General features: G+C 37.4%; 1 protein-coding gene across 1 annotated transcript in view; it reads right to left on the minus strand.

Annotated features, from left to right (window-relative positions):
- USH2A (usherin) overlaps positions 1 to 22,962 on the minus strand; it is a 930,103-nt gene that overhangs the window by 393,157 nt on the left and 513,984 nt on the right. Inside the window, exons 35-36 of the mRNA XM_068986285.1 lie at positions 6,392 to 6,543; positions 1,110 to 1,272 (exon numbers count right to left, since the gene is read on the minus strand). Coding sequence (XP_068842386.1) covers positions 1,110 to 1,272; positions 6,392 to 6,543 — 315 coding nt within the window. The remainder of the gene's footprint in view (positions 1 to 1,109; positions 1,273 to 6,391; positions 6,544 to 22,962) is intronic.

The raw sequence follows: 22,962 nt of genomic DNA on the forward strand, positions 1-22,962 counted from the left end.
TGTCTTCAAGCGGGTTCCGCCTTTTGGCTCAGAACCTACTTGATAAACCAGTACGTTATACTCCAATATTGTTCCTCCAATCTGTGTAAATGACACTGTTTGTATGGTGCTCTGCCCTTCTTCAAGATTCAAGTTAATCCTTTTATGGCCCAAGATGAACCATTTGGAGCCAAGATTATCTCAAAATGCATCCTATGGGTGAGGGGCCTGGTGCCATTCTAAGTTTTGAGATATTCCTTTCTTTCAGACTGCTGATAACTATATAACATCCAGCTAAAGACTAGCAGGGGGGTACTCTTTCTGCCCCCTGCTGATGCCTATGTCAGAAGCTTTCTCTATCTCCTTTATACTTTAATAAAACTTTGTTACACACACACACACGAAAAAAAGAAAAACATCTTTAAAAATAGGCTACTTCTGGAAATGATAAAAGTAAACACTTAAAAAAACAAAACAAACAGGTTTCCAGTACATTATAAGCCTGCTTTTTGCTCTATGATGGGAATTGCTTCAAATAACTATCATACCTAACCACCCCTAACCTAACTTATTGAACTGGATTGTTTTTGATAATCCTGTCAAGGAACCCTATGCAGTCTAACCCACATCCAGTTCATTTATTGGAACACACAACAGCATCCCTAACTTAGTTCAGAAATGTTAAAATGATCACACAAAAAGAGTTTACTGAAGATGGACAGCAAAATGAAAACCCAATTCTTGCAGGAACAATGTTTTATAATTTTACCATTTATTAAGCAAGGGGGAAAGAATATAGATATCTACCCTAGGCCAGTCTGTCTTAAAGTTGAGTGACCATCAGAACCACCTGAAGTGTTCATTTAAACACAGAACACTGATTCCCACTTCCCCAGAGTTGAATAGATCAGGTGTGGTCTTGAGAGCTTACTCTTCCTATAAATGATCAGATTTAGCTTTTGTTTGCTGCTATGAGAACCACTAAATGAGCAAGGCCAAACCAGCTTGTCAATATAGGTGGATTGTAGGAAAAATAAAGAAATTTAAATCTGTGGCCAAAAGAAAAAAATTCTAAAGAAAATAAATCATTTTCTAATGCTACGGAAGTTTAAAGATGACAAACAGGTTACCTTGGTCAGCATAGAACGTGCCAGTAAAAAGGACTGAGTATATCAAGCGTCCATTAGGGTGAAAAGGCAGTTCCCACCTCACGCGAGCTTTTCGGGATCCTTCTGTTTTGACAAACACATTTACTGTTCCTTCAGGAGGAGCTTCCAGAGTTCGATTTTCCACCTGTGAGTATAAAAAGATTTATTTTTGTTTGCAAATAAAATAAGTGCATGCTTCACTTTGAGCATATTTCTTCAAAGAATCTCTTTTGGCTGTGAAGTAAACTGTTTTGACAGTCGCATCTTGTATGAATACCTCATTTTGTCAGCAGGATCAAAGCATACCTCATGTTTTCTTCCTCCTGCTGTTAAAGCTTAGAATTTGAGCTCCTGACCAAGGCAGTTTGTGATTTCCAGAATATGTGGATCAGCTCACACTGTGATCATGCCTATGGCTGTGCATATCCACAGACTATTTCTAGGGTGGCTTAAAAACAATTTTTTTGTGATTGCAAAATAGAAGAAATGCATAAGGTCTGTTTTCATAAGCTCCTGACTGGAGTAATAGACTGCTGGGCTTTGTCAAAGGCCACATCAAGCATTTTCACAGACACACGCACACCCTCACTTCTCTGAGCTGTGTTACTACCAGGTGTGCGCAAATGGCACCATGCCAGACATCAAGAGATAAATGTACCTGAGTGAATCTATCCCTAAAGTATAATCACAAAAGCTGAAATTTCATTAATATAATGGTAATGAATGTATATGAGAAGAACAAAAAGTGAATTATTTGAAGAGAAGGATTCAAACATAATCCTTTACTGCACAGGGGCCAGAAAGATTTTAATAGCAAAATAAGAAAAATAACTAAGAGAACAGAGGAAGATGAAATGGGAAAGAAACTAGAAAGGGGTTTAGGGTATTTTACCATCATTTAATAATTGGCTTAAATTTGTTAATGAATCACCATGAGCTCATAAGCATCCCTCATGAACATCTGGCCTTTTCAGACATATTGAATATGTTGATACTTTTGACCTTATTCTTAAAATACAGGCTCATGCCTCACAAGAAGGTGATCAAACATGAAATCCTTAGGCAGGCAAATATTCTCAATTATGTAGCCTTCATTTGTTAGGGTGAATACACTTTCCCAATTATGAAAATAAATGTGGAAAAGACAGAGTGTTAATTTTTAATAAGTATGAGGTCATGACATGTTTTATTTTCATCTGAGAAAGGCTATGGGGTTCTTTAGATCTATAACTCCTACTCATTTTTTTAGTCTAATAGCTATGTATGAACAATGATAAAGAAACTTGACTGGAAAAATATCAACTCATCATTTTAATATTTCATAACAAAGCAATTGGTTTCATAATGTCTATGTATATAGTTCAAATTATTGCATAGAAAGTGATTTTAAAGTGTTCCAGATAAAATAAAACTCAAACAGTTGAAGAATTAAGTACAAATCCAGATAATTACGTTATTATTCTCAAATATCTAGTTAATTCAAAATAAAAATATAGTTTTAAAATTTCCTTATGTATATGGATAAATATTTCAGTACTTCCCTCTATATTAAATTTGGCAGTTGGACTTTCCTGCTCTGACTTTTTTTTTTAATTTACACTTTGTTTATCAACCTTGCCTTAAAAAATGTTAAGAAAGGGCATTCTGAAGGTTAAGTTGGTTTTCACCTGAAAACTTCCCCTGACACAGAAAAAAAAAAATTGAAAACTGTGCAAGGAAAACATTGTAACAAAAATTTTATCCTTAATAAAACTCTTACAATGTATCAGAAATCTGTATATGTATCACATGTGTGTTGGGTGTGTTTATCTGTGTAATGTGCCATCACCAAGAAACTAAGGCAGCTTTATAACCATATTACACAGCTGTGACCTATAGTTTCACACTTCATCCTTAAGAAGGTCCTTGGAGAACTGAATCCAATGAGTGTTCCAAGGCAAATACAGCCATGAAATTCCCCATCTCAGACTCTACCAGTGTTACCCAACAGTGGACAAGAGAAAAAAAGACAGCAAAGTGATCTTCCTATGGATAAATTCATTGCATTTTATTGTAGAAACACAAAATGTTCTGAGTTTCTTTCTAATTGCAATTCAGTGATATAAGTGAAAAAAAGAAAAGCATTTAAAAAGTTCTTCCCTGTTGTATTTTCTGTTAATTTTTTGTTATTTTACATATTTATGAAACCTCAGTTACTGGATTTAATTTGACAATGCATATTAGCATCTTAAAATTTTAATCAAAGGCATTGTAAATTGCTTTTTACACTGGAATTTCTTTAAAAGCCAAGTACATTGTATAAATGAACAAGAACTGAACAAACTACACAGAAATATTTTTCTTTCCCCCAGATGGTACAGAATAATTTCTTCTAAATAACAAATAGCAGGGAATAAACTTGTTTAGGCACAAAATATATAGAGCTGGCTCAGTGGTAAAGAATCCACCTGCAATGCAGAAGACACAGAAGACATGGGTTCCATCACTGCATTGGGAAGATCACCATGTATATATTTATGGCAACCCACTCCAGGATTCTTGCCTGGGAAATCCCATGGATAGAGGAGCCTGGTGGGCTATAGGGTCACAAAGAGTTGAACACGGCTGAAGTGACTGAGCATGTAATACTACATCAAGACAGTAAGGATATGTAATTTATGAATTTTATTTTTAAAATATTCTATTTTATCAAATTCATCATATTTTTAAACTGTATTTTGTTTACTACATGAGCAACCTTGAAAATTTTGAGGGTGAACCAGACTACATTTAACACTATTAAGCATATTCGTCATAGGAAACACTGAATGGTATCTCCCTATGTGCATGAAAAACAATGATATTAAATATGTAAAAGATGTAAAAAACAGTCCTCTGTTTCTAAAAACCAAGAGTTATTATTAAGAAATGTTGTTAGGTGAACAAACATTTTACTTTTCAGAAAACTTAATGTTTGATTTCTGCCAATAAAAGATTTAAAAATAAAAATCATAACTTTTTTGTTTCAATGAAATATTTGTTACAACATTGGCCTTTAGATAAAGAATACCTTTAAGTGATAAGTATACAATATGTATATATGATAACATATGTATATATATAATTAATGATTATAGGAATTTGCAATCCCCCTCCAGTATTCTTGCCTGGAAAACTCTATGGACAGAGAAACCCAGCGGGCTACAGTCCATGGGCTTGCAAAGAGTTGGACATAATTGAGCACAAACATGATGATATATATGATATTCAACAAAATTTAGCCATATTATTTGTGTATATGTATCTATATATATATATGTGTGTGCATATAAAAACTTGGCTACCTGATGCGAAGAACTGATTCACTGGAAAAGACCCTGATGCTGCATAAGATTGAAGGCAGGAGGAGAAGACGATGACAGAGGATGAGATGGTTGGATGGCATCACTGACTCGATGGACATGAGTTTGAGCAAGCTCCGGGAGTTGGTGATGGACAGGGAAGCCTTGTGTGCTACAGTCCACGGGGCCACAAAGAGCTGGACACAACTGAGCAACTGACCTGAATGGAATATGTGTGTGTGTGTATATATATATAATTTAATGATAGGAAAGTCTGGCTTTTACGATTGATTCCTAGATTTCTTAAATCATAACACATTGAAAAAAACCATTGTCAAGAATTGACTCTGTAATATCTTTTATGATTGTGATAGATATCCAGGGCTATCTAAAGTACTCAAATATGGGATCTCTTAGGGGCATAATATATATTATAATTGGTAAAAAAAAAATTAGAAATCAATTGAACATCATGGGTGTTAACTTCTTGGCAGCACCGAGTTGACTTGTTCTAAATAAAGACATTGCTATTCCATCTCAGTGACTAGAGATGGATCATTGACTTGGGAAAAGTGTTTGCATACTGAGCACAGGATAAAGAAGAGGACCAAGGGGAGAAAATAACTCTGTGCTTTAAGCTAAGACTGAGTCTACAATGCGTGAGGCTTCGGAGAGCAGGGTTTTACAATCCAATTCCGTTTCCCCCTTTCTATCGGGGTTTTATGCCTTTGATTCCTTCAGGTCAACATCACCTACTATCTGCACAAGACAGATTGATAACCGTGTCCCCCTTGTTTACAGTGACCAGAACACCAGGAGACAGACTGGGACCCAATTTACTAGCTGGGACCATAACTTGTAGTTTATTTTTTTTGAAAAAGCCTCACTTTTAAGCTCATGGGAAATGTTCTTTTGTTACTTTTTCTTTTTTTGAATGGAGAAGAAAGGCTGGCCTATTGCCATTCCTGCTTTTAAGAGTAAGTAACCATCAGAAGGGTCTAGGCTATGAAATACTTAATGGCAATAAAGACTACAGCTCAGCTCCGCTGATAGATGATGTTAGCAGCCTGGAAAGCCACCAACCTCTGAAGCAAAATGGGAGGTGTGATCAAAACTAAGGAAGCAAAAATTTAAATGGTAGAGCTGTTTTTCAAGGGTAATATTTATACAATGCACTCTTCAGTGGAGACAGAGTATATTAAAATGATAGGCCATTAGCAAATATTGCCAAAAAATATCGAAAATGAATATTTCCCTTAAAAGAAGCTAAGTCTAATTGATCAAGAAATATGCACAAGAGTAAAATGTGATGTTTTGAGACTGAAGAATGTCAAGCTGGTCTATGAGAATTACATGCAATTAACTGGGTTCTGGAAATTATACCAATAATAAAAAGCACAATTTTATCAATCTTTTAACGACTATTGAAATATAGATAGATAAAGATTTCTGAAATGTGGATATCAAAAGCTGATATTAATGACATTTTAAATACTGTTCTTATGAATATATCACACTAATGAAATTAAAATGTATTATTCTAATAGATGAGGCAAACTCAATCTTTTAATTGATTAACATACTTGTTGGGGAGCAGTGTTGTCATACTGTGACAGTTAGGGCCTTTCAATTATTTTCACTTTTTAATCAGACACTCACTTATTACTAGGAGGAAAAGCATCCTCTTTAAATATGTCACTATATTAGGCAAGCCTGCCTGGTCAACCTACCTTTTGAAATTTCAATAAAATGTAGATTTTGTCCTTCACTAGACCTATGTGCAATCTTAAAATTTATGTTGAATATAAAATCCTACTAACTCTTAAATGAAATTTTATAAAAAGAACATCTCCCCTCCTGCTTGAAAGGCTAGCTGTGGAGAGTCGCCTATTCATTGTCATCTGACATTTAGTGCATACCCGGGATGTAAATTGCCACACTCACCAGTGGGCCCAGAGCACAACCTCTGGCCGTGCAGGCTTGGACCCTGAAGGAATGCAAGCTCCAAGGAGCAAATCCAGAAGCATGACAACTGAGTTCTGAGGAGTTGTGAATTAATATACCATCGAGATACAGCCCATAACTTGTGATAACACCTGGGAAGGCAATAATAATTGTCTTTTAGTATGATTGTTAGACAACAGCAAAGAAGGTCTCAAAATAAACATGCACTTCTTGATGCAATTTCTAATTGCATGGAATCACAGTCTCTCCCTTAGTCTAAACTCTATCTACTTCCAAAGGATAAAACAGGCTTTAAACTCTTGAATCTCAAATTGTTAAGCTAATTAGTATAGAGGTACAAATAAAAACCGAGTCCCAGTATAGGAAGCTTCCTATTGCATCATGTTAACTGCTGTCATTGGTGTTCCATATCAGAAATGAATAAAGTAAGTACATTTACAATTTGCATTGTTTTCTAAAATGATATCCTGATAGATGTGCTTTAGAAGTCCAATGACCCTGTTTGGTAAAGCATTATGTGTGACTCAGGATGTACCAGGCACTGTTCCAAGTGCATCCTCTTTTTTAATTCTCTCTTCACAGTACTACTATAATAAGTGCAGTATTATCATCACTATTTCATAGATGAGCCAAGTCAGGTACAGATAACTTAGGTAACTTGCTCAAGGTCACAGAGCTGGCAAATATGAGAATCAGGATTTGAATCTGGCTCCAGAGCCCATGCTCTCAATTACAACACTGAATCACCTAAATGTAAAGCCCATGCAACTTTCACAGATCCATTCATGAGACACTCACGTACAGGGTAGAGAAGCTATGATTTGCGAGATTTAATGATCAACTCAAATTTGTTTTAGAAGTTACGTGTACTTTCATGAAATCAACTAACAGAGATTTGAGAGACTGCAGGGCTAATGAATATAATCATTTGATTTCTTCCATTCCAATGTGCATCGGGTGGGATGGTGCACCTTCTTTAAAAGGAGGTTAGGGATCTCTGCTCACTGGAAATATCCCCACTCATTAAACATCATATGTTAAGAAACAGAACTTTGCTTACATGCTAAATTAGAATGTCTTTCAAAGGTAAATTAATTTCACAGTAGCCTCCTGAGTGTGCCCTTGAAGAATTATCTTAACCGTTCCTCTATCAGTCTTGCTTGAAGACAGATGTCAGGTTCTTCTCCACTAGCAGACAGCACATCTCCATCGTAGTGCTTAGCCACTTCTCACATTATTAGTATTATTATTCCTTATGTAATTGCCTGACATCTCCAATGGGCCACAGGCTCCCCAAGGTAATCTTGACTTCCTCACCTGTATGTTTTTAGAGCTTAGCACTGTGCCTAAAACATGGTTTATGCTAAGCTGCTTCAGTCGTGTCTGACTCTTTGCAACTCCACGGACTGTAGCCCGCCAGGCTCCTCTGTCCATGGGATTTCCTGGGCAAAAATACTGGAGTGGGCTCCTGTGCCCTGCTCCAGGAGATCTTCCCTACCCAGGGATCAAATCTGTGTCTCCAGCATCTCCTGCATTGCAAGGCAGGTTCTTTACCACTAGCACCATCTGGGAAGTAGGCACTTAGAAATATTGAGTAAATGAATAAATTAACTTATATGCAGCATAGCAATAATACCAGCATCCACACAGAATGAAAATTTAACACTATATGGAGAAAAGGATACCTAGATACCGGAAATATTTAAAAAACAAAACTCGCTAGAAGGTTGATATTATAGGACAGCTCAAAACAGCATCTTGAGAAGGAATGAGTTTTGCAATAGAAGACTAGCAAAATCAAATGCCATCAAGAGAGTCCTTGAGAGCTGTCTTCCTGGAGAACTGACTCTCAGTCTTATGAACAACAGATCTGGTCTTCTGAATGTCTTAAAAGTAGATCAAGCCCTCATTCATCATTGTATCAGGGACAGCATCACTCAGGCAATCATAACACCAGAAAACATCATAAGCGTCCAACTCTCCTGGGTGGGAGTTGCTCATTTCTACAAACTTCACAATGTCTGGCAGCACCATCATCTGTGAACTTAAGAAATGCTGTGCCTGTTGTCACAATATCCCTTACAATGTTGCTTTTGATTAAGAAATCAGTTTATAACAAAAGAAAGGGGAAGTGAATTAATACTATGGAAGTGGCCCATCTTATAACTCATTAACCCATAAGCTGGGAAATTGCAGAAATGGCCTTTGGAAATGTACGTTACAGCCCAAGCTGAAGTCACCCTGTGGATCTGGAATCCCTGTAGGATGCTGTAACTGCTTTGAACTAGGGACCAGTATTTGATGCTGGTTTTTCTATAGTGAGAAAATGTGAGAATCTTTCTTAAGATCATTTCTTAAATCATTTTTTAAAATGCCATGTAAGTATTTTTGAACTTATAAAACACTTTATTATTTAAATTGTACTGAACACTTACGTTGAGTCAGACAAAAGGTTGTATGCATTACGTGAATTATTTCTGTTAACTTTTTAGTCAGCATGTTTCCTTCCAATATTATAGTTAACATGCTCTTCAAACTATTTGTGCTTTCTCTACTCACAAAAAGGAATGCTAATATCATGGGGCACCAAGGTACCAGTAAATTAGAAACAAGAATATTATCTGGCAACTTGGGATCTTTGTGCAACCGTAACAACATGCAAAGAAAAAGTTACTCTGAGGGAGGAGGAATTAGCTTCCTTCCACATGCTGACATCCTGGACTTTCTCAAGGGCACTGCTTTGTCTGACAGATCCGATCATGTGACTATTGGAAGTCTAAAGCAATTTAAGCCACAACCACTAAGGACATAGAGCTTTTAATAACAAACATTTGGTTGCCTCTCTGAGTCAAAAATCCCAAGCAGATAGGCTAGGGGCTGACAGCAAATGGAAGAAATTGTAAATATCAACCATGGCCTTAACTCGTTACAGAAACAAGCATTGAAGAGGTTATTTTTTATTTCTTGCTTATTATATAGAGATTTATATATAATAACTAATTTTCCCTCCTCCTCTTCTCTGTTGATTTATATAAACAAAGTTGGTTTATAGTTTAGGTTTTAAGTATCTAGAATATCCAGGTGGGATGTATCTAAACTGAAAGGGGAGTTAATACTACCCAGACCTGACTATAGGGACAGAAGGTAAGAGCATATTCATTTGTTCAACACTTAGTAGCACCATTTGGGGTAGAAGCCTGCAGTGATTATCATCAGTAGTGGAAGGCAGAAGAGTAGGCATGGAGACTGAACAGCTTAACTGGTAATTCACCTAAGTCATCTGATGACACCTGACACGTCCACACTTCTAGAGCCTGGTTCTGCACACTGAGCCCAACAGCCAACACACTCCATTTTTAGCTCTCTTGCTGGTTGACTTTCTAGAAAGTTTCACCAAGAGGAGGCACTGCTAGGAGGGTAGAAGCAGGAAGAAAGAAAACATCCAGCTTGTTTTTGAGAAAATTTCATGTACCACTCTGGCTCCACAAAATAGTGCAACCACCAGCATCTGTTCTCCTTATTCGAACATGACATCGAATGTCATTTAATATTGACACACAAGAGAACAAGTGAATTAAAATTAAGACATGAGAGATATATAGTGAAAAACCAACTAGTACATGGAAAATTTAAAAGAAGAAAGACAGATAAAAATCACGCTAATAATAATGTCTCCGTGTATGCTAAGTTGCTTCAGGCGTGTCTGACTCTGTGCAACCCTATAGACTGCAGCCTACCAGGCTCCTCTGTCCATGGATTTTCCAGGCAGGAATACTGCAATGGGTTGCCATGCCCTCCTCCAGGCAATCTTCCTGACCCAGTGAGTGAACCTGTGTCTCTTATGTTTCCTGCATTGATAGATGGGTTCTTTACTACTAGCATCACTTGGGAAGCCCAATAATAAAAAAGACAAGAAATTATTATGCGCTGGGCACTCTGATATGCAATCATTCTATGCAATGGGCACCCAGTGCACAAATCACTTATGCTATTGCACTTATGTGCAAATCACATGTTGCAGAAGCTCTTAAAGAAATTTTAAGACCCCTGGAATGCTATCTACTTGATCTGCTTTACAACACTGAAATAGAAAGTATCCAAATCAATATTTCCTTTTTCTTACATAATTGGGAAACAGAGAATTTCTTTTCTGCTGGGATTATGTGCATAATATCTCATTTGTCTGACATATTGGGAAATGAGATATTTTATAGGAGTTAATTTTCATTATAACTAAATCTCATCCATGAAGTGCAAATTTTAAAATCTTAACCATTTTTGAAGGAATTCTTTCCAGCAAGCACTACACACTTTCCTGTCTTTTCACAGAGGCAATAATGAATATAAGAGAATCATTTTGTGAGGATTCAAACTGTGCATTATGGACATCAGAGACTATATTCCCTAATTCAGTGATACCCTCCAGGACTGAGTAGGTGGAGGACACTTGGCCAGCTTTTCCTGTTAACATCATTTACTGGCTACATTTCATTCATGCCTGTGTCTCCATTTTGAGTTCTCCATTCTCCCTCAGTGACAGCCTCTCAAATGTAGCTTCTTTGTTTTGTCTACCTGACTCTAGCAAGTCAACTGCTAGCAAGATCTGCTCAGAAACTAGATAACCATGACATTTGGAACTATGGGTAAAGAAATAATAGACAGTCACTGAGACAAGGGTTCAGAGTCAGATGAGCACAATGCAAATGAGCTGAGAATGAAATTAAGTGAGGTTTGTGACAGTTAACTGCTCACATTTTTACTATCCTGTATGCACCTGACTTTCAGGATAAATTAGACTGAAGTCCAGACTCAATGGACGTGAGCTCTCTCTTTCTCTCTCTCTCTCTCACACACACACACACACACAATTTCCCAGCATTCTATAGGTAACCTATATTAGACAGTATTTGTAGAAAAGGCAAAAAGATCAATTATAAAAACATCATTGTACACTGCAAACAATGCAGTCTGCCTTTTAAATCATTTTGGACGCTCTCCTTCATCCACCACACCAACTCCATCCTCAGTCCTGGAGATCTTACACTCCAAATTCATCCTTTCCCATCTCCATATCCATGGCTATCTAGTCCACTCTGCCACCATCTCATAATAGAATTGTGTGTGTGTGTGTGTGTGTGTGTGTGAAGTCATGTGAGTCGTGTCCAACTCTCTGTGACCCCATGTACTGTATCCACAGGCTCCTCTGTCCATGTTGATTCTCTGGGCAAGAATACTGGAGTGGGTTGCCATTTCCCACTCCAGGGGATCGTCTCAACCCAGGGATGGAACCCATGTCTCTTACGTCTCCTGTTTTGATGCATTATTCATGCTTCCACAGAATTCATTCTTCATAACACAGAAGGGCAGTTTGCAAAACACACATCTGATCATACCACATGCAGTCAGTGATCAAGCAGGCCTTTGCTGAGTACTAACTAGCAAGATGAGTTCCCTGTCCCAGAAAGTTGGGATCAACATGTTGTGAGGACAAAACAGTGGTGCTGACCTCTCTGGGTTTTCTGCCTTTTGGTCTAGGTCTTACCAGTTACCATCAGATCTCAAGGTAGGACCAAAGTGGGATACTATTGTGTTTTAGAGCTGGAATTCCGATATATCCTCCATCAAAAGAGCCTAAAACAAGACATTTTGTCTGCTTCTAAGACCATTTATTATGAAATATTGAATTAAGGACACAAAATTAAATTTCTTGGTAAATTTGTAGATGATAAGAAATATCATTTGGGCCAGCCTGTATTCTTACCATAACTGTGAGCCAGAAAGATAGCGGCATTTTAGTCCGACAGGAGGCCCGTATTTCATGGTTTGGGTCTCCAACAACATCTTTTCTGGCTCTTTCGCAACTCTCCCCCTTTTTAGAAAACTTCCAGTCACGCTTTAATAAGAAGAGAAAGGGCCTGTATCGAAAGGCTATCACAGAGGCAGCGAAGGCTGCCAAGCAGCTGACCCCTGAAGTGCGGGCTCTGCTGACACAGTTTGAAACGTGAACATGGACAGTAAGGTAGGCAAGAACCTTTGGGAGGCGCCCCAGGGTTTCTAGTCTAGTGAGGGGTAACTTCTACGAGACAGCTTGGCTAAACCCGAGAGAGAAACTGCACTCAGTTGGCTGCTTTTTTATACTTAATCTTATAGCCATTTTTAGAGAAGCTTAAACTGAACAAGCAATCAAATTTTGTCTTTAGGAAAGGAGATTTTAGCAGTATTTTTCAGTTTTGAAGTCTAAAACCATCCCAAGGCATAGGAGCCATAGCCTCAACTGAAAATGAATTTTTGCAGGGACTGTTGATTGCCATTTGTACCTAGTACTGTGTGTATGTGTATATGTATATACACATATGTACATGTATGTGTGTGTACATAAATGCATACATATATAAAATATCGCCTGTCACTATGTGACACAGGTTGCATATCTGGGATCTTAAGGGCTGGTGAGCTGGGGGGGAATAGTGAGGATATTCAATGACTTTTGTTTTTTAATTAATCAGTACTTTCTATGTGCATAATGGCACAGGAGTTTGATATTTGGATGTCTGACAAACTGAGATGCTTGCTGTTAAGTTGCAGACTGGGGAAGCAGCCCAGTCCTGAGGATTAAGACTGTCAAGGCTGGCTAGGTCTGAATCATCGCGCCCTCTCTCTTGTCCAGTGGGGACTTAACAAAAACTTTCAAACTTCTGGTTTGGGAGTTTAGATAGATTTGTCTTTGGATATGTAAATAGTTGATTGCTAAATTTGGTCAGATTTCTCCTGACTGACTGGCTGTTCCTAAATTCTTAGGGTATGTCCTGGTAAATTACACTTTGTAAATTAATTGTCATATATGTAATTGTTGCATTCTGGATGTACCTAGTTTGATAATTTAAAAAAAAATATTTCCGTTTAAGGTTATCTGTTTGCAGGTCAGAAAATGAGAAACTGTAATTTTGTAATGCTTTGAAATGTAAAAAAAAAAAAAAAAAACAAGCTGTAAATAAAATCGACTAAATCCAAAAAAAAAAAAAAGAAATATCATTTGAAAAAAATCCCATTGTTTATCAAAATAGGCAAGCAGATTTCATAGCTTGTTTTTATTAGCAAATGTTTTGATGCAAATAGAATTAGGTATGATATGAAACATTGTACAATTCAGTTACCAAAATATACACTAATAAGCAATAAGTCTAAAATATCTCTTAACACAACAATTTTTATTGACCTGATTTCCAATGTGAGTTACCAAAATGAGTGAATATAATCTACTGGATTTTTAAAATGAAGTCTAAGAAGACACTTTCCTTCTTTGACTATAGCACACGACACATATGAATAACTAAATGGTTTAAAACTCAACATTCAGAAAACTAAGATCATGGCATCTGGTTCCATCACTTCATGGCAAATAGATGGGGAAACAATGGAAACAGTAAGAGGCTTTATTTTGGGGGGGTTCCAAAGTCACTGCAGAAGGTGACTGCAGCCATGAAATTAAAAGATGCTTACTCCTTGGAAGAAAAGCTATGACCAACCTAGACAGCATATTAAAAAGCAGAGACATTGCTTTGCCAATAAATGTTCATCTAGTCAAAGCTTTGGGTTTTTTCCAGTAGTCATGTATGGATGTGAGAGTTGAACTATAAAGAAAGCTGAGTGCCAAAGAAATGATGCTTTTGAACTGTGGTGTTGAGAAGACTCCTGAGAGTCCCTTATACAGCAAGGAGATTCAACCAGTCTATTCTAAAGGAAATCAGTCCTGAATATTCATTGGAAAGACTGATGCTAAAGCTGAAACTCCAATACTTTGGTCACTGGATGCAAAGAACTGACTCATTTGAAAAGACCCTGATGCTGGGAAAGATTGAAGGTGGGAGGAGAAGGGGACGACAGAGGATGAGATGGTTGGACAGCATCACCAACTCAATGGACATGAGTTTGAGTGAGCTCCGGGAGTTGGTGATGGACAGGGAAGCCTGGCATGCTGCAGTCTGTGGGGTCACAAAGAGTGGACATGACTGAGCAACTGAACTGAACTGAGTATTTTTGAAATTATAAAACACTTTATTATTTTAAAAAATGTACTGAACACTTACTTTGAGTCAGACAGTAAGTAGGCTGTATGGTTTATTTGAGTTATTTCCGTTAAAACTGACACCACCAAGAAATTAGAACAATTTAGAACATAGCAGTTTCCTTGTTATGAAGATGAGAGAATACAGTCTTAGAGGAACTAAGCTATTTCCCAAAGTCATACTAGGAAAAATTAACGGGTAGAGCCTGGCAATCTCATCACACCACTGCACTACTCTTGTTATCCATTTCCAGCCTAATTTTTTCTTCTAAAATATGTGGGAAATCCACTCAAATTCAGAACTGATGAACACGCTGTAGCCCTAAAAGCAATTAGGTTGAGCTCAATAAAAAATTACCATGTTTATTGAAAGTCAGTTACCTGAAAGGTACTTTTCTTGGTACTTTGAGAGACAGAAAGAAATAGTATCTACCTTTATGGAAGTAAGACAAGGGTTAAAAACACAGGTCTAACTAAATAACAATCTAAGAGATGAGTAATAAGTGCCACAAAACCTTTACACCCAACAAAGGGTATAACCAGTGAAGTACAGATGCTTCTAGCAGGGAACAATCGCCCTGGCTAAAGTGAGTCCTAAAAGCTTTTCAGAACAGTCAAGTCTTCCATGCAAGGAAGCTGTGTCTTCCATAGTTTCTTCCATAAGAAAGAAAAAGCAATGACTTAGAAAGATGTTCCTGGTGGAGAAACGATATTTACCAATGTGTGGAAACAAATAAGTGCAAGGTATAGTTAAGATATCCTGAATAGACCAGTATTTTGTTACTTTTTGTTGTTGCAATTTGTTCAAGTTTAATAGAAATAAGCCTTCAAAGGGAAGTTAGGACCTTGAATGCCATTCAAGGAATTGGGATTTTATGATTCAAAGGAGAACCATCGACATTTTCACATTTTCATGTACTAACCAGAGGCATAATGAAGTCTTCCTTAGAAAAATTAACCTAGAATGACATATATAATAGACTGGCATAAGGAAGACCATGGAAATAGGGAGAAGTGAGATAGCTGAAAATACTAAAATGAAAAAATAATAATTTTTAAATACACATCTTCCTGAATGGATCTTAAGTAGTTGTGACCTAGGCAGGGCTGTGAGAACGCCACATTCCATCTTTAGTCCATGGCATATTCTAAGAGTAATATCTTTAACACTTTTATATACAGCCGACTTTGAAATTGAACAACATGGATTTGAACTGTGTGGGTTCACTTACACATGGACTTTTTAAAAAGATAAATACTGCTGCTGCTGCTAAGTCAGCCCAGTCGTGTCCGACTCTGTGCGACTCCATAGACGGCAGCTCACCAGGCTCCCCCATCCCTGGGATTCTCCAGGCAAGAACAGTGGAGTGGGTTGCCATTTCCTTCTCCAATGCATGAAACTGAAAAGTGAAAGTGAAGTCTCTCAGTCGTGTCCGACCCTTAGCGACCCCATGGACTGCAGCCCACCAGGCTCCTCTGTCCATGGGATTTTCCAGGCAAGAGTACTGGAGTAGGGTGCCGTTGCCTTCTCTGAAAAAGATAAATACAGTACTATACAATTGACAGAGACACTCTACTTCCTTGGTGGCTCAGACAGTGAAGCATCTGCCTAGAATGCAGGAGACCTGGGTTCAGTCCCTGGGTTGGAAATATCTCCTGGAGAAGGAAATGGCAACCCACTCCAGGATTCTTGTCTGGAAAATCCCATGGATGTAGAAGCCTGGTAGGCTACAGTCTATGGGGTCACAAAGAGTCAGACACGAATGAACGACTTCACTTTCACAATTGACAATTGGTTGAATTCAAGGATAGAGAATTGGGAATATGGAGAGGTTACTGTGGAGATTTGAGCATACTGGAACCAATTCCCTGCAGATGCCAAGGGATAACTTTATATGGCTTTTTTACTGCTTGGGGAATCAGTAGCCTTTCTTTCCATATTGTTCCAGGATCAACTGTACTTCCTCTTCTTTAATAAAACAAACTTATGAGCTTAGGACCGGGATGTGTTAGACTGATATGCTGTGTCACTAGTCAGAAAATGTCTTTATCAGAGATGGACTGTGAAGTTAGCAACAAAAATACTCATAAAAATCTGTCACCAAAACACCAACTTACCTCTAATGATTTAGAAAGAGAATGTTTTTGAGGATTAAAAAAGTCATACCTTTGTTTTGTATCTTGACTGAATCAATATCAAAATCTTATTACTATTATAAATGCTTATAATAGTATACCATAGCTTTGGAAGATGTTGCCATTTAGGGAAACTGGACAAAAGGTAATGGGATCTTTTTGCATTATCTCCTACAAACTGCATGTAAATCTAGAATTATCTCAAAATACAAAAATTAATTAAAATACAAAACAAAAACTGTCATGTTGGGGAGTATGACAGAAGAGGCAAACCTTTGAAATTCAAGAGTTGATGAAAAAAAACTGATTAATCGGATACTTTGGTCCTTAGGAAATATTCTTGAAAGCAGAAAGAGATTTACTTTCCCTTTATAGGTGAGAAACACAGGTTTGAAACCCATTTTTTTCTATCTTTTAAAAATTATGTAATAAAACATAATAAAAGAAGTACATAAAATGTTATGTTTTTAAAACAAAGAGAAAAGCTCTTACAACCATCACCAAGGTTACAGCACAGAATACTGCTAAGTACCCCAGAAATTTCCTGTGAGTCCTTCATGATTCCAACCCTTCCACCCACCTTTCTACCTTACCAACCAGTTGGAAGGTGACAACTTGGTTGACTTTAAGAACCATGTTCTTACTTCTCTACCTAGGAAAATATCCCTAAACAAAGCAGCTTTGTGTGGCTTTCTGCTTTGTATTTGAAATCAGATTTATGCATTTTTTTGCATATTCTTTTGCTCAACATAACATGTCTGGATTCTCTTCATATTATTAAGGATAGCCATACTTCACTCATTTTCATTGTTGTGTAATTTATATATCTATTCTACTGTTCATACTTAGATTATTTCCACACTTTGGTTGAAAGACCAATGTAAAGCATTTTTGTACACGTGTCCTGAGGCTCATGTGTACAAGTTTCCTAGGGTATAGATTTTGGAGTGGAGTTGTTGGGATATGTTTAACTTTACTAGGCAAAACTCAACTCTTTTTCAAAGTGCATCAATTCCTATTAACACCAATAGTGTCTGTGAGTTATCATTCTGTATCATCAAAAAGACCACATACAGTTACTCTGTTAAATTTTTGTGAGTGTTTTTTTCATAAAATATTATCTTGATTTGGTATTATTTTTTATTTCCCAACTTATTAATGAGACTGAGTACATTTCTTTAGAGCTATGGTTTTACTCAATGACTTTCAAGTAAGCAAGAAAAAAATGAGGGCAAGCTATATACTGACATGAAAAGATGTTTACTCCAGATTTGTCAGGAGGAAAAAATATCAAAGTGCAGAAATATACATTTATGGGCAATCATTTTTAAGTGTCTATTATATGCCTATACATGTACATCATTATTCATTCAATCAACACAGTGTGAAGCATTTACTATATTCTAGCTGCTACTACTGCTGCTAAGTCGCTTCAGTTGTGCCCGACTCTGTGCAACCCCATAGACGGCAGCCCACCAGGCTCCCCCGTCCCTGGGATTCTCCAGGCAAGAATACTGGAGTGGGCTGCCATTTCCTTCTCCAATGCATGAAAGTGAAATGTGAAAGTGAAGTCGCTCAGTCATGTCCGACTCCTAGCAACCTCATGGACTGCAGCCTACCAGGCTCCTCTGTCCATGGGATTTTCCAGGCAAGAGTACTGGAGTGGGGTGCCATTGCCTTCTCCGACTACATTCTAGGCACTCTCCTAAATGCTGTGGAGAACAAGTAAGCTGCAGACATAAAATTAGAGGGCAACATGGAAGGCTCTCCAGCTGGTGGCTGCCCTTTCAAGGAATTTCTCTCACTGCACACGGCCGTTCTCTCATGACTACACATATTTAAAACTTGGTCAGGGAGCTCACATTTTCCAAGTTTGTATTTCCTCCTCAATAAAATTAGGGCACCATTCCCTGCCTTGGTGGTCTGACTGATTGAATGTGAGAATCCAATGAGTGTGTATGAAAGTCCCTTAGGAATTAAGTGTTATGAATGCAAAGGCACAAGTTCAGACCTGTTCCTCTCTTCCAGGGTGAGTTCAAGCCCAGTCTGTTACGAGAATCTCTCCTTAGACTGTCCCTCCTACTCCGCTCTATGTCACAAACTGCACATGTCTTGTAAAAACAAATAATCTGCACACCTCTCAAAAACACACTTGAGACAAATCTGTATTCCTTACCTGTATGCTGTCTGCCGTCATCTAGCAATTTCTCTTTTTTTCCTATGTCTTATTTCATATTGAAATATAGCTGATTAACAATGTTGTGTTAGTGTCAGGTATATAGCAAAGTCAGTTGCACTGTTTTTTCCCACTTAGGTTATTATGTAGTACTGAAGAGTTCTTTGAGCTATACAGTAGGTCCCTATTGGTTATCTATTATTTTAAATATGTATAGCAGTGTGTACATGTCAATTCCAGACTTCCAATTTACCCCCCAAATCCTTCCCCCCAGTAATCTTAAATTCATTCTATAAGCCTGTGAGTCTATTTTGTAAATAAGTTCATTTGTATCATTTTTTAAAGATCCTGCATATAAGTGATATATGATATTTGTCTTTGCCTGACTTTCTTCACTTAGTATGACGATACTGAGTTTCACCCATGTTGTGGCAAATGGCATTGTTTCATTCTTTTAGTGGCTGAGTAATATTCTACTGTATTATATACGTACCACATCTTTTTTATCCATTCATCCTACCACCTAGCAGTTTCTTAAATGTGTTTGCTAACTCTTTATGTAATATTCCTCCTCTACCCTAGTCAAGCCCAGGAGTGCCGTGTAAAACAAACAGCTACCTACCAAAAGCTATAAAATAATTTTTGGAAAAAATCTATTGGGCTTTGATTCTCAGTAATCCACTAGTATAGTAATCTGTTGTCGTTTATGTGCTAACTCATGTCCAACTCTTCGCAACCCATGGACTGTAGCCCACCAGGATCCTCTGTTCATAGGACTTCCCAGGCAAGAATACTGGAGAAGGTTGCCATTTCCTTCTTCCGGGGATCTTCCTGACCCAGGGATCGAACCCATGTCTCCTGCTTGGAGGGATATTCTTTACCACAGAGTCACCATAGTAATCTGATTCGTTGGCAAATATTTATGGAGGAGGTACTTTGTGTCAGGCATGCTTGGAATACAGAAGTAATCAAAACAGTCCTGGCCCCTGCCTTCAGAAAACTTTCAATCTAAGTGAGAAGACAGACTAAAAGCATTATATGTATGTAAAGCTGATTAAGAAGAAAACTTGGGGGGTGAGGCAGGGAAGGCAGATACTAACCTAGTCCAGGTATGCTAGGAGATAAGGCTTATTTGAGACACTGATCTTTGAACTTGCACTTGAAGCAACTTCATCAAGAAGAAAACCTTCATAAACCATTATTTGATTAGTTATAATAAAGATTTCATAAGAATAAATTGAAAGCTTTCAATGAGATACAAGTGGATTGCTATTTAAAAATGAAATATCACAGGAATATTAGATAAACAACCTGCATCTAGAACTTTCAAGCACGGCTGTCCTTATTTACTTTAAAAATGTCTACTGTGCCAAAACAAAGTGCAACAAGATAGAATTTATTTGATTACTTCTTTACTTTTGTCAGCCTCAGAATAAGGGAAAGCTTTTACATTTATCCCACACCCAGTTCCCCCACCCCACTGCCAAATTCTGTGTGTGAAGAGTGGATTAAATGAGATTTAGGTACCAGTCAGGATCTCAGTAGAAATCTGATGACAACTAAAATGGACGATTGAGAAAAGTTTAGTGCAGGCGCTATTTACAGAGATGTGGGTAGAGTTAAAGGAAAGCAGCAAGTGATGATAATGCATCCCCAGGTAGTAACTGTTTGCAGGGTAAAGGATGAGAACAGACTCAGGCAGCTGCAAAAGAACTGGAGTGACAGGAAAGGGCCACTGGATAAGAGCTGTAGCCTTTGGTGGAGGAAGGCCACCCTGGAGCCCAGAGCCTGGTAGAAAGTTCTGAGACTCTTCTCCTCTGACTCTTTCATCTCTGCTGTTGCTGCCCAGGGACAACCAAAAGGAAGAGAGAGAGAGAGGAAGTCCACTGATGCTGTGAGTAAAGGTCAGTCTAGTAGCATGCAGGTCTGAGTGGAGGAAAGTACAGGAAGTATTTAAAGAAGTCAAAGAAAAATGTGCAACGTAAAAATATTAAGGGAAATTATTATGTTGCATTGTATCATATTTTTGTGCTTTTTTTCTTATTCTCTTGTGCTAATAATCAGTAAGATAACTATGAGAAGATAAAAATATTATGTTGTGAGGTACAGTATATCAGGTTATTTAATGCAGTTCTACAAATTCAGTTCTTCTATGGATAATCCACAAAATGGATACTTAATTCCCACTGGCTCACTATCATAAGCAGTTTGAAGTTTATCACCTTTCTCTTTCCATAATGGTAGAATTTTTAAGGTGTTTAATTTTCACAGGGAAGCTGAATCATAATTGTCCATAAAGCATATCCACTGGGATATATATCTTTGTGCCTCTTCATCAGGTTATGTCAAATTGTATTTCCTAAGGTGCCCAATAGGTTGTCATATATAACCAAGGAAATTCAATACAAGTACAATATGATGTAAATTTAATACAAGGTATCTCTGTGTACACTGAAGAATTCTGTTTACTGTAAGAATTAAACAACAATGCTTTAGTGTGTCATAAAAATAACATGCATAGAGAATATAGATGCTCCAAACATATTTGTTTGTTTTTTTCCAGCTCAGTGTGGCAATGTGAATATCAACTGAGGTTTCCCCCCAAGGTCCGGATGATGATTGAATGTGGCAGATATTTCCCTGTGTGAATACTTGATCCTTCAATTAAAAAGGAAAAGAGAGAACAGCTTTCACAATGTGGAAGAGTGCCTTATTACCGGTATGCTCTCCTAAAAATGGAATCAACGGAGTCTGAAAAAAGACCGTGCTTGGGAAATTCTACCTGACAAACTGATGGGAGGTGTTTCATAAAAGTTACACAAGGTTTGCTCAAAACTGTCAAGCCATTTTCCTAAGTGATTCACCAAATTCTACAATCCGTTTCTTCTATGAACTATCAGCATTTGCAGGAAAGAAAATAGATTCATATTCAGGCTATTTAAACTTAGTTCAAAATAAAACATTAAAAACAGCTAACCCTTAAAACCAGACAAAAATCAGGACGGAGATCTTAGAAATGTAGACCGTTGGCTCTGAGAATGAGATACTCAACCAGGAAGAGTGTCTTAGAAAAATCCTGTATATATTTTCACATGGCTACATGGAATCCTACATTATGAGCATTTCTACACAAAAAGTAGAAGCAGAAAGGTTTGATGAATAAAATCACGTATTTTTGAGTCATTCACACTTTGTTTTATATTACATTCCTAATCAACTAGCTATCTTGCCTAGAGTAATTAAGTTGCTTAATATTTATAAATTTGACTTTCTGCATCTGAATGTTGTACCTATTTCATGGGCTAGTTATGAAAGTGAAAGTATCTGGCACATAGTTATAAATTGTAGCTATTACTATTATTAGTATTAGCAAAAAATCAAATACTTCTTTCTCTGCATAAGTAGAGCACTTAATTAGCACTTACCCATACACCTTCATGTATATACATTTAAAATTTTATTTCTCTATATCCTTTCCTAAGGTGAAGGACAGCATATACGGTTAATTGGTATGCATACCACCCATCCCTATAAGTGATATATATTAATATATGCTCAAAAACCTGCACTAAATATTCTTTCAATAATGTTCTATTGTCTTCATGGTATTATGCATAAATAAGTCTGCAAAAATAATCAACTTCTTAAAATTTTTCTATTTTTATTGTAATTATTGCCACTTCCCTGATACATATCTGTGTATAAACTCTCACAAAGGTGGGTCAGTATAAAAGGCTGAACTAGGAAAATGTTTCCATAGGCTCCTCAAGCATTGTTCCCTTTCTCAAGGAGACCCCGGGACCCTTGTCTAATGCGTGCTCAGATCTCATGCCCATTCTGTCTGTAGCAGATCATGATGGCAGTGGCAATATGATAATACAGCCTCCTACACTGGCATGTAAAGCAGACCCAGCGTGGTGTGCTCTCTGTCTCTTTTCAGCACATCTAAGAATCGCCAGGCTGAAGAATTCATATGCCAGATGCCTGGGTCTCTAATATATATTTTGAGTCTTCAGCAGGCCATGATGGAGAAGCATTTCCACTCTTTGAAACCACCTCACCTGTATTACGTAATTATAAGATGCGTTGTCAATACGTATTTACGTGTACTGCATGTGTATGCTGGTGCTTCTCACATCAACACAATTACTATTTTAATATTGTCCTTTGGAT

This window comes from Capricornis sumatraensis, chromosome 14 (assembly GCF_032405125.1).
Source record: "Capricornis sumatraensis isolate serow.1 chromosome 14, serow.2, whole genome shotgun sequence".
NCBI lineage: Eukaryota > Metazoa > Chordata > Mammalia > Artiodactyla > Bovidae > Capricornis > Capricornis sumatraensis.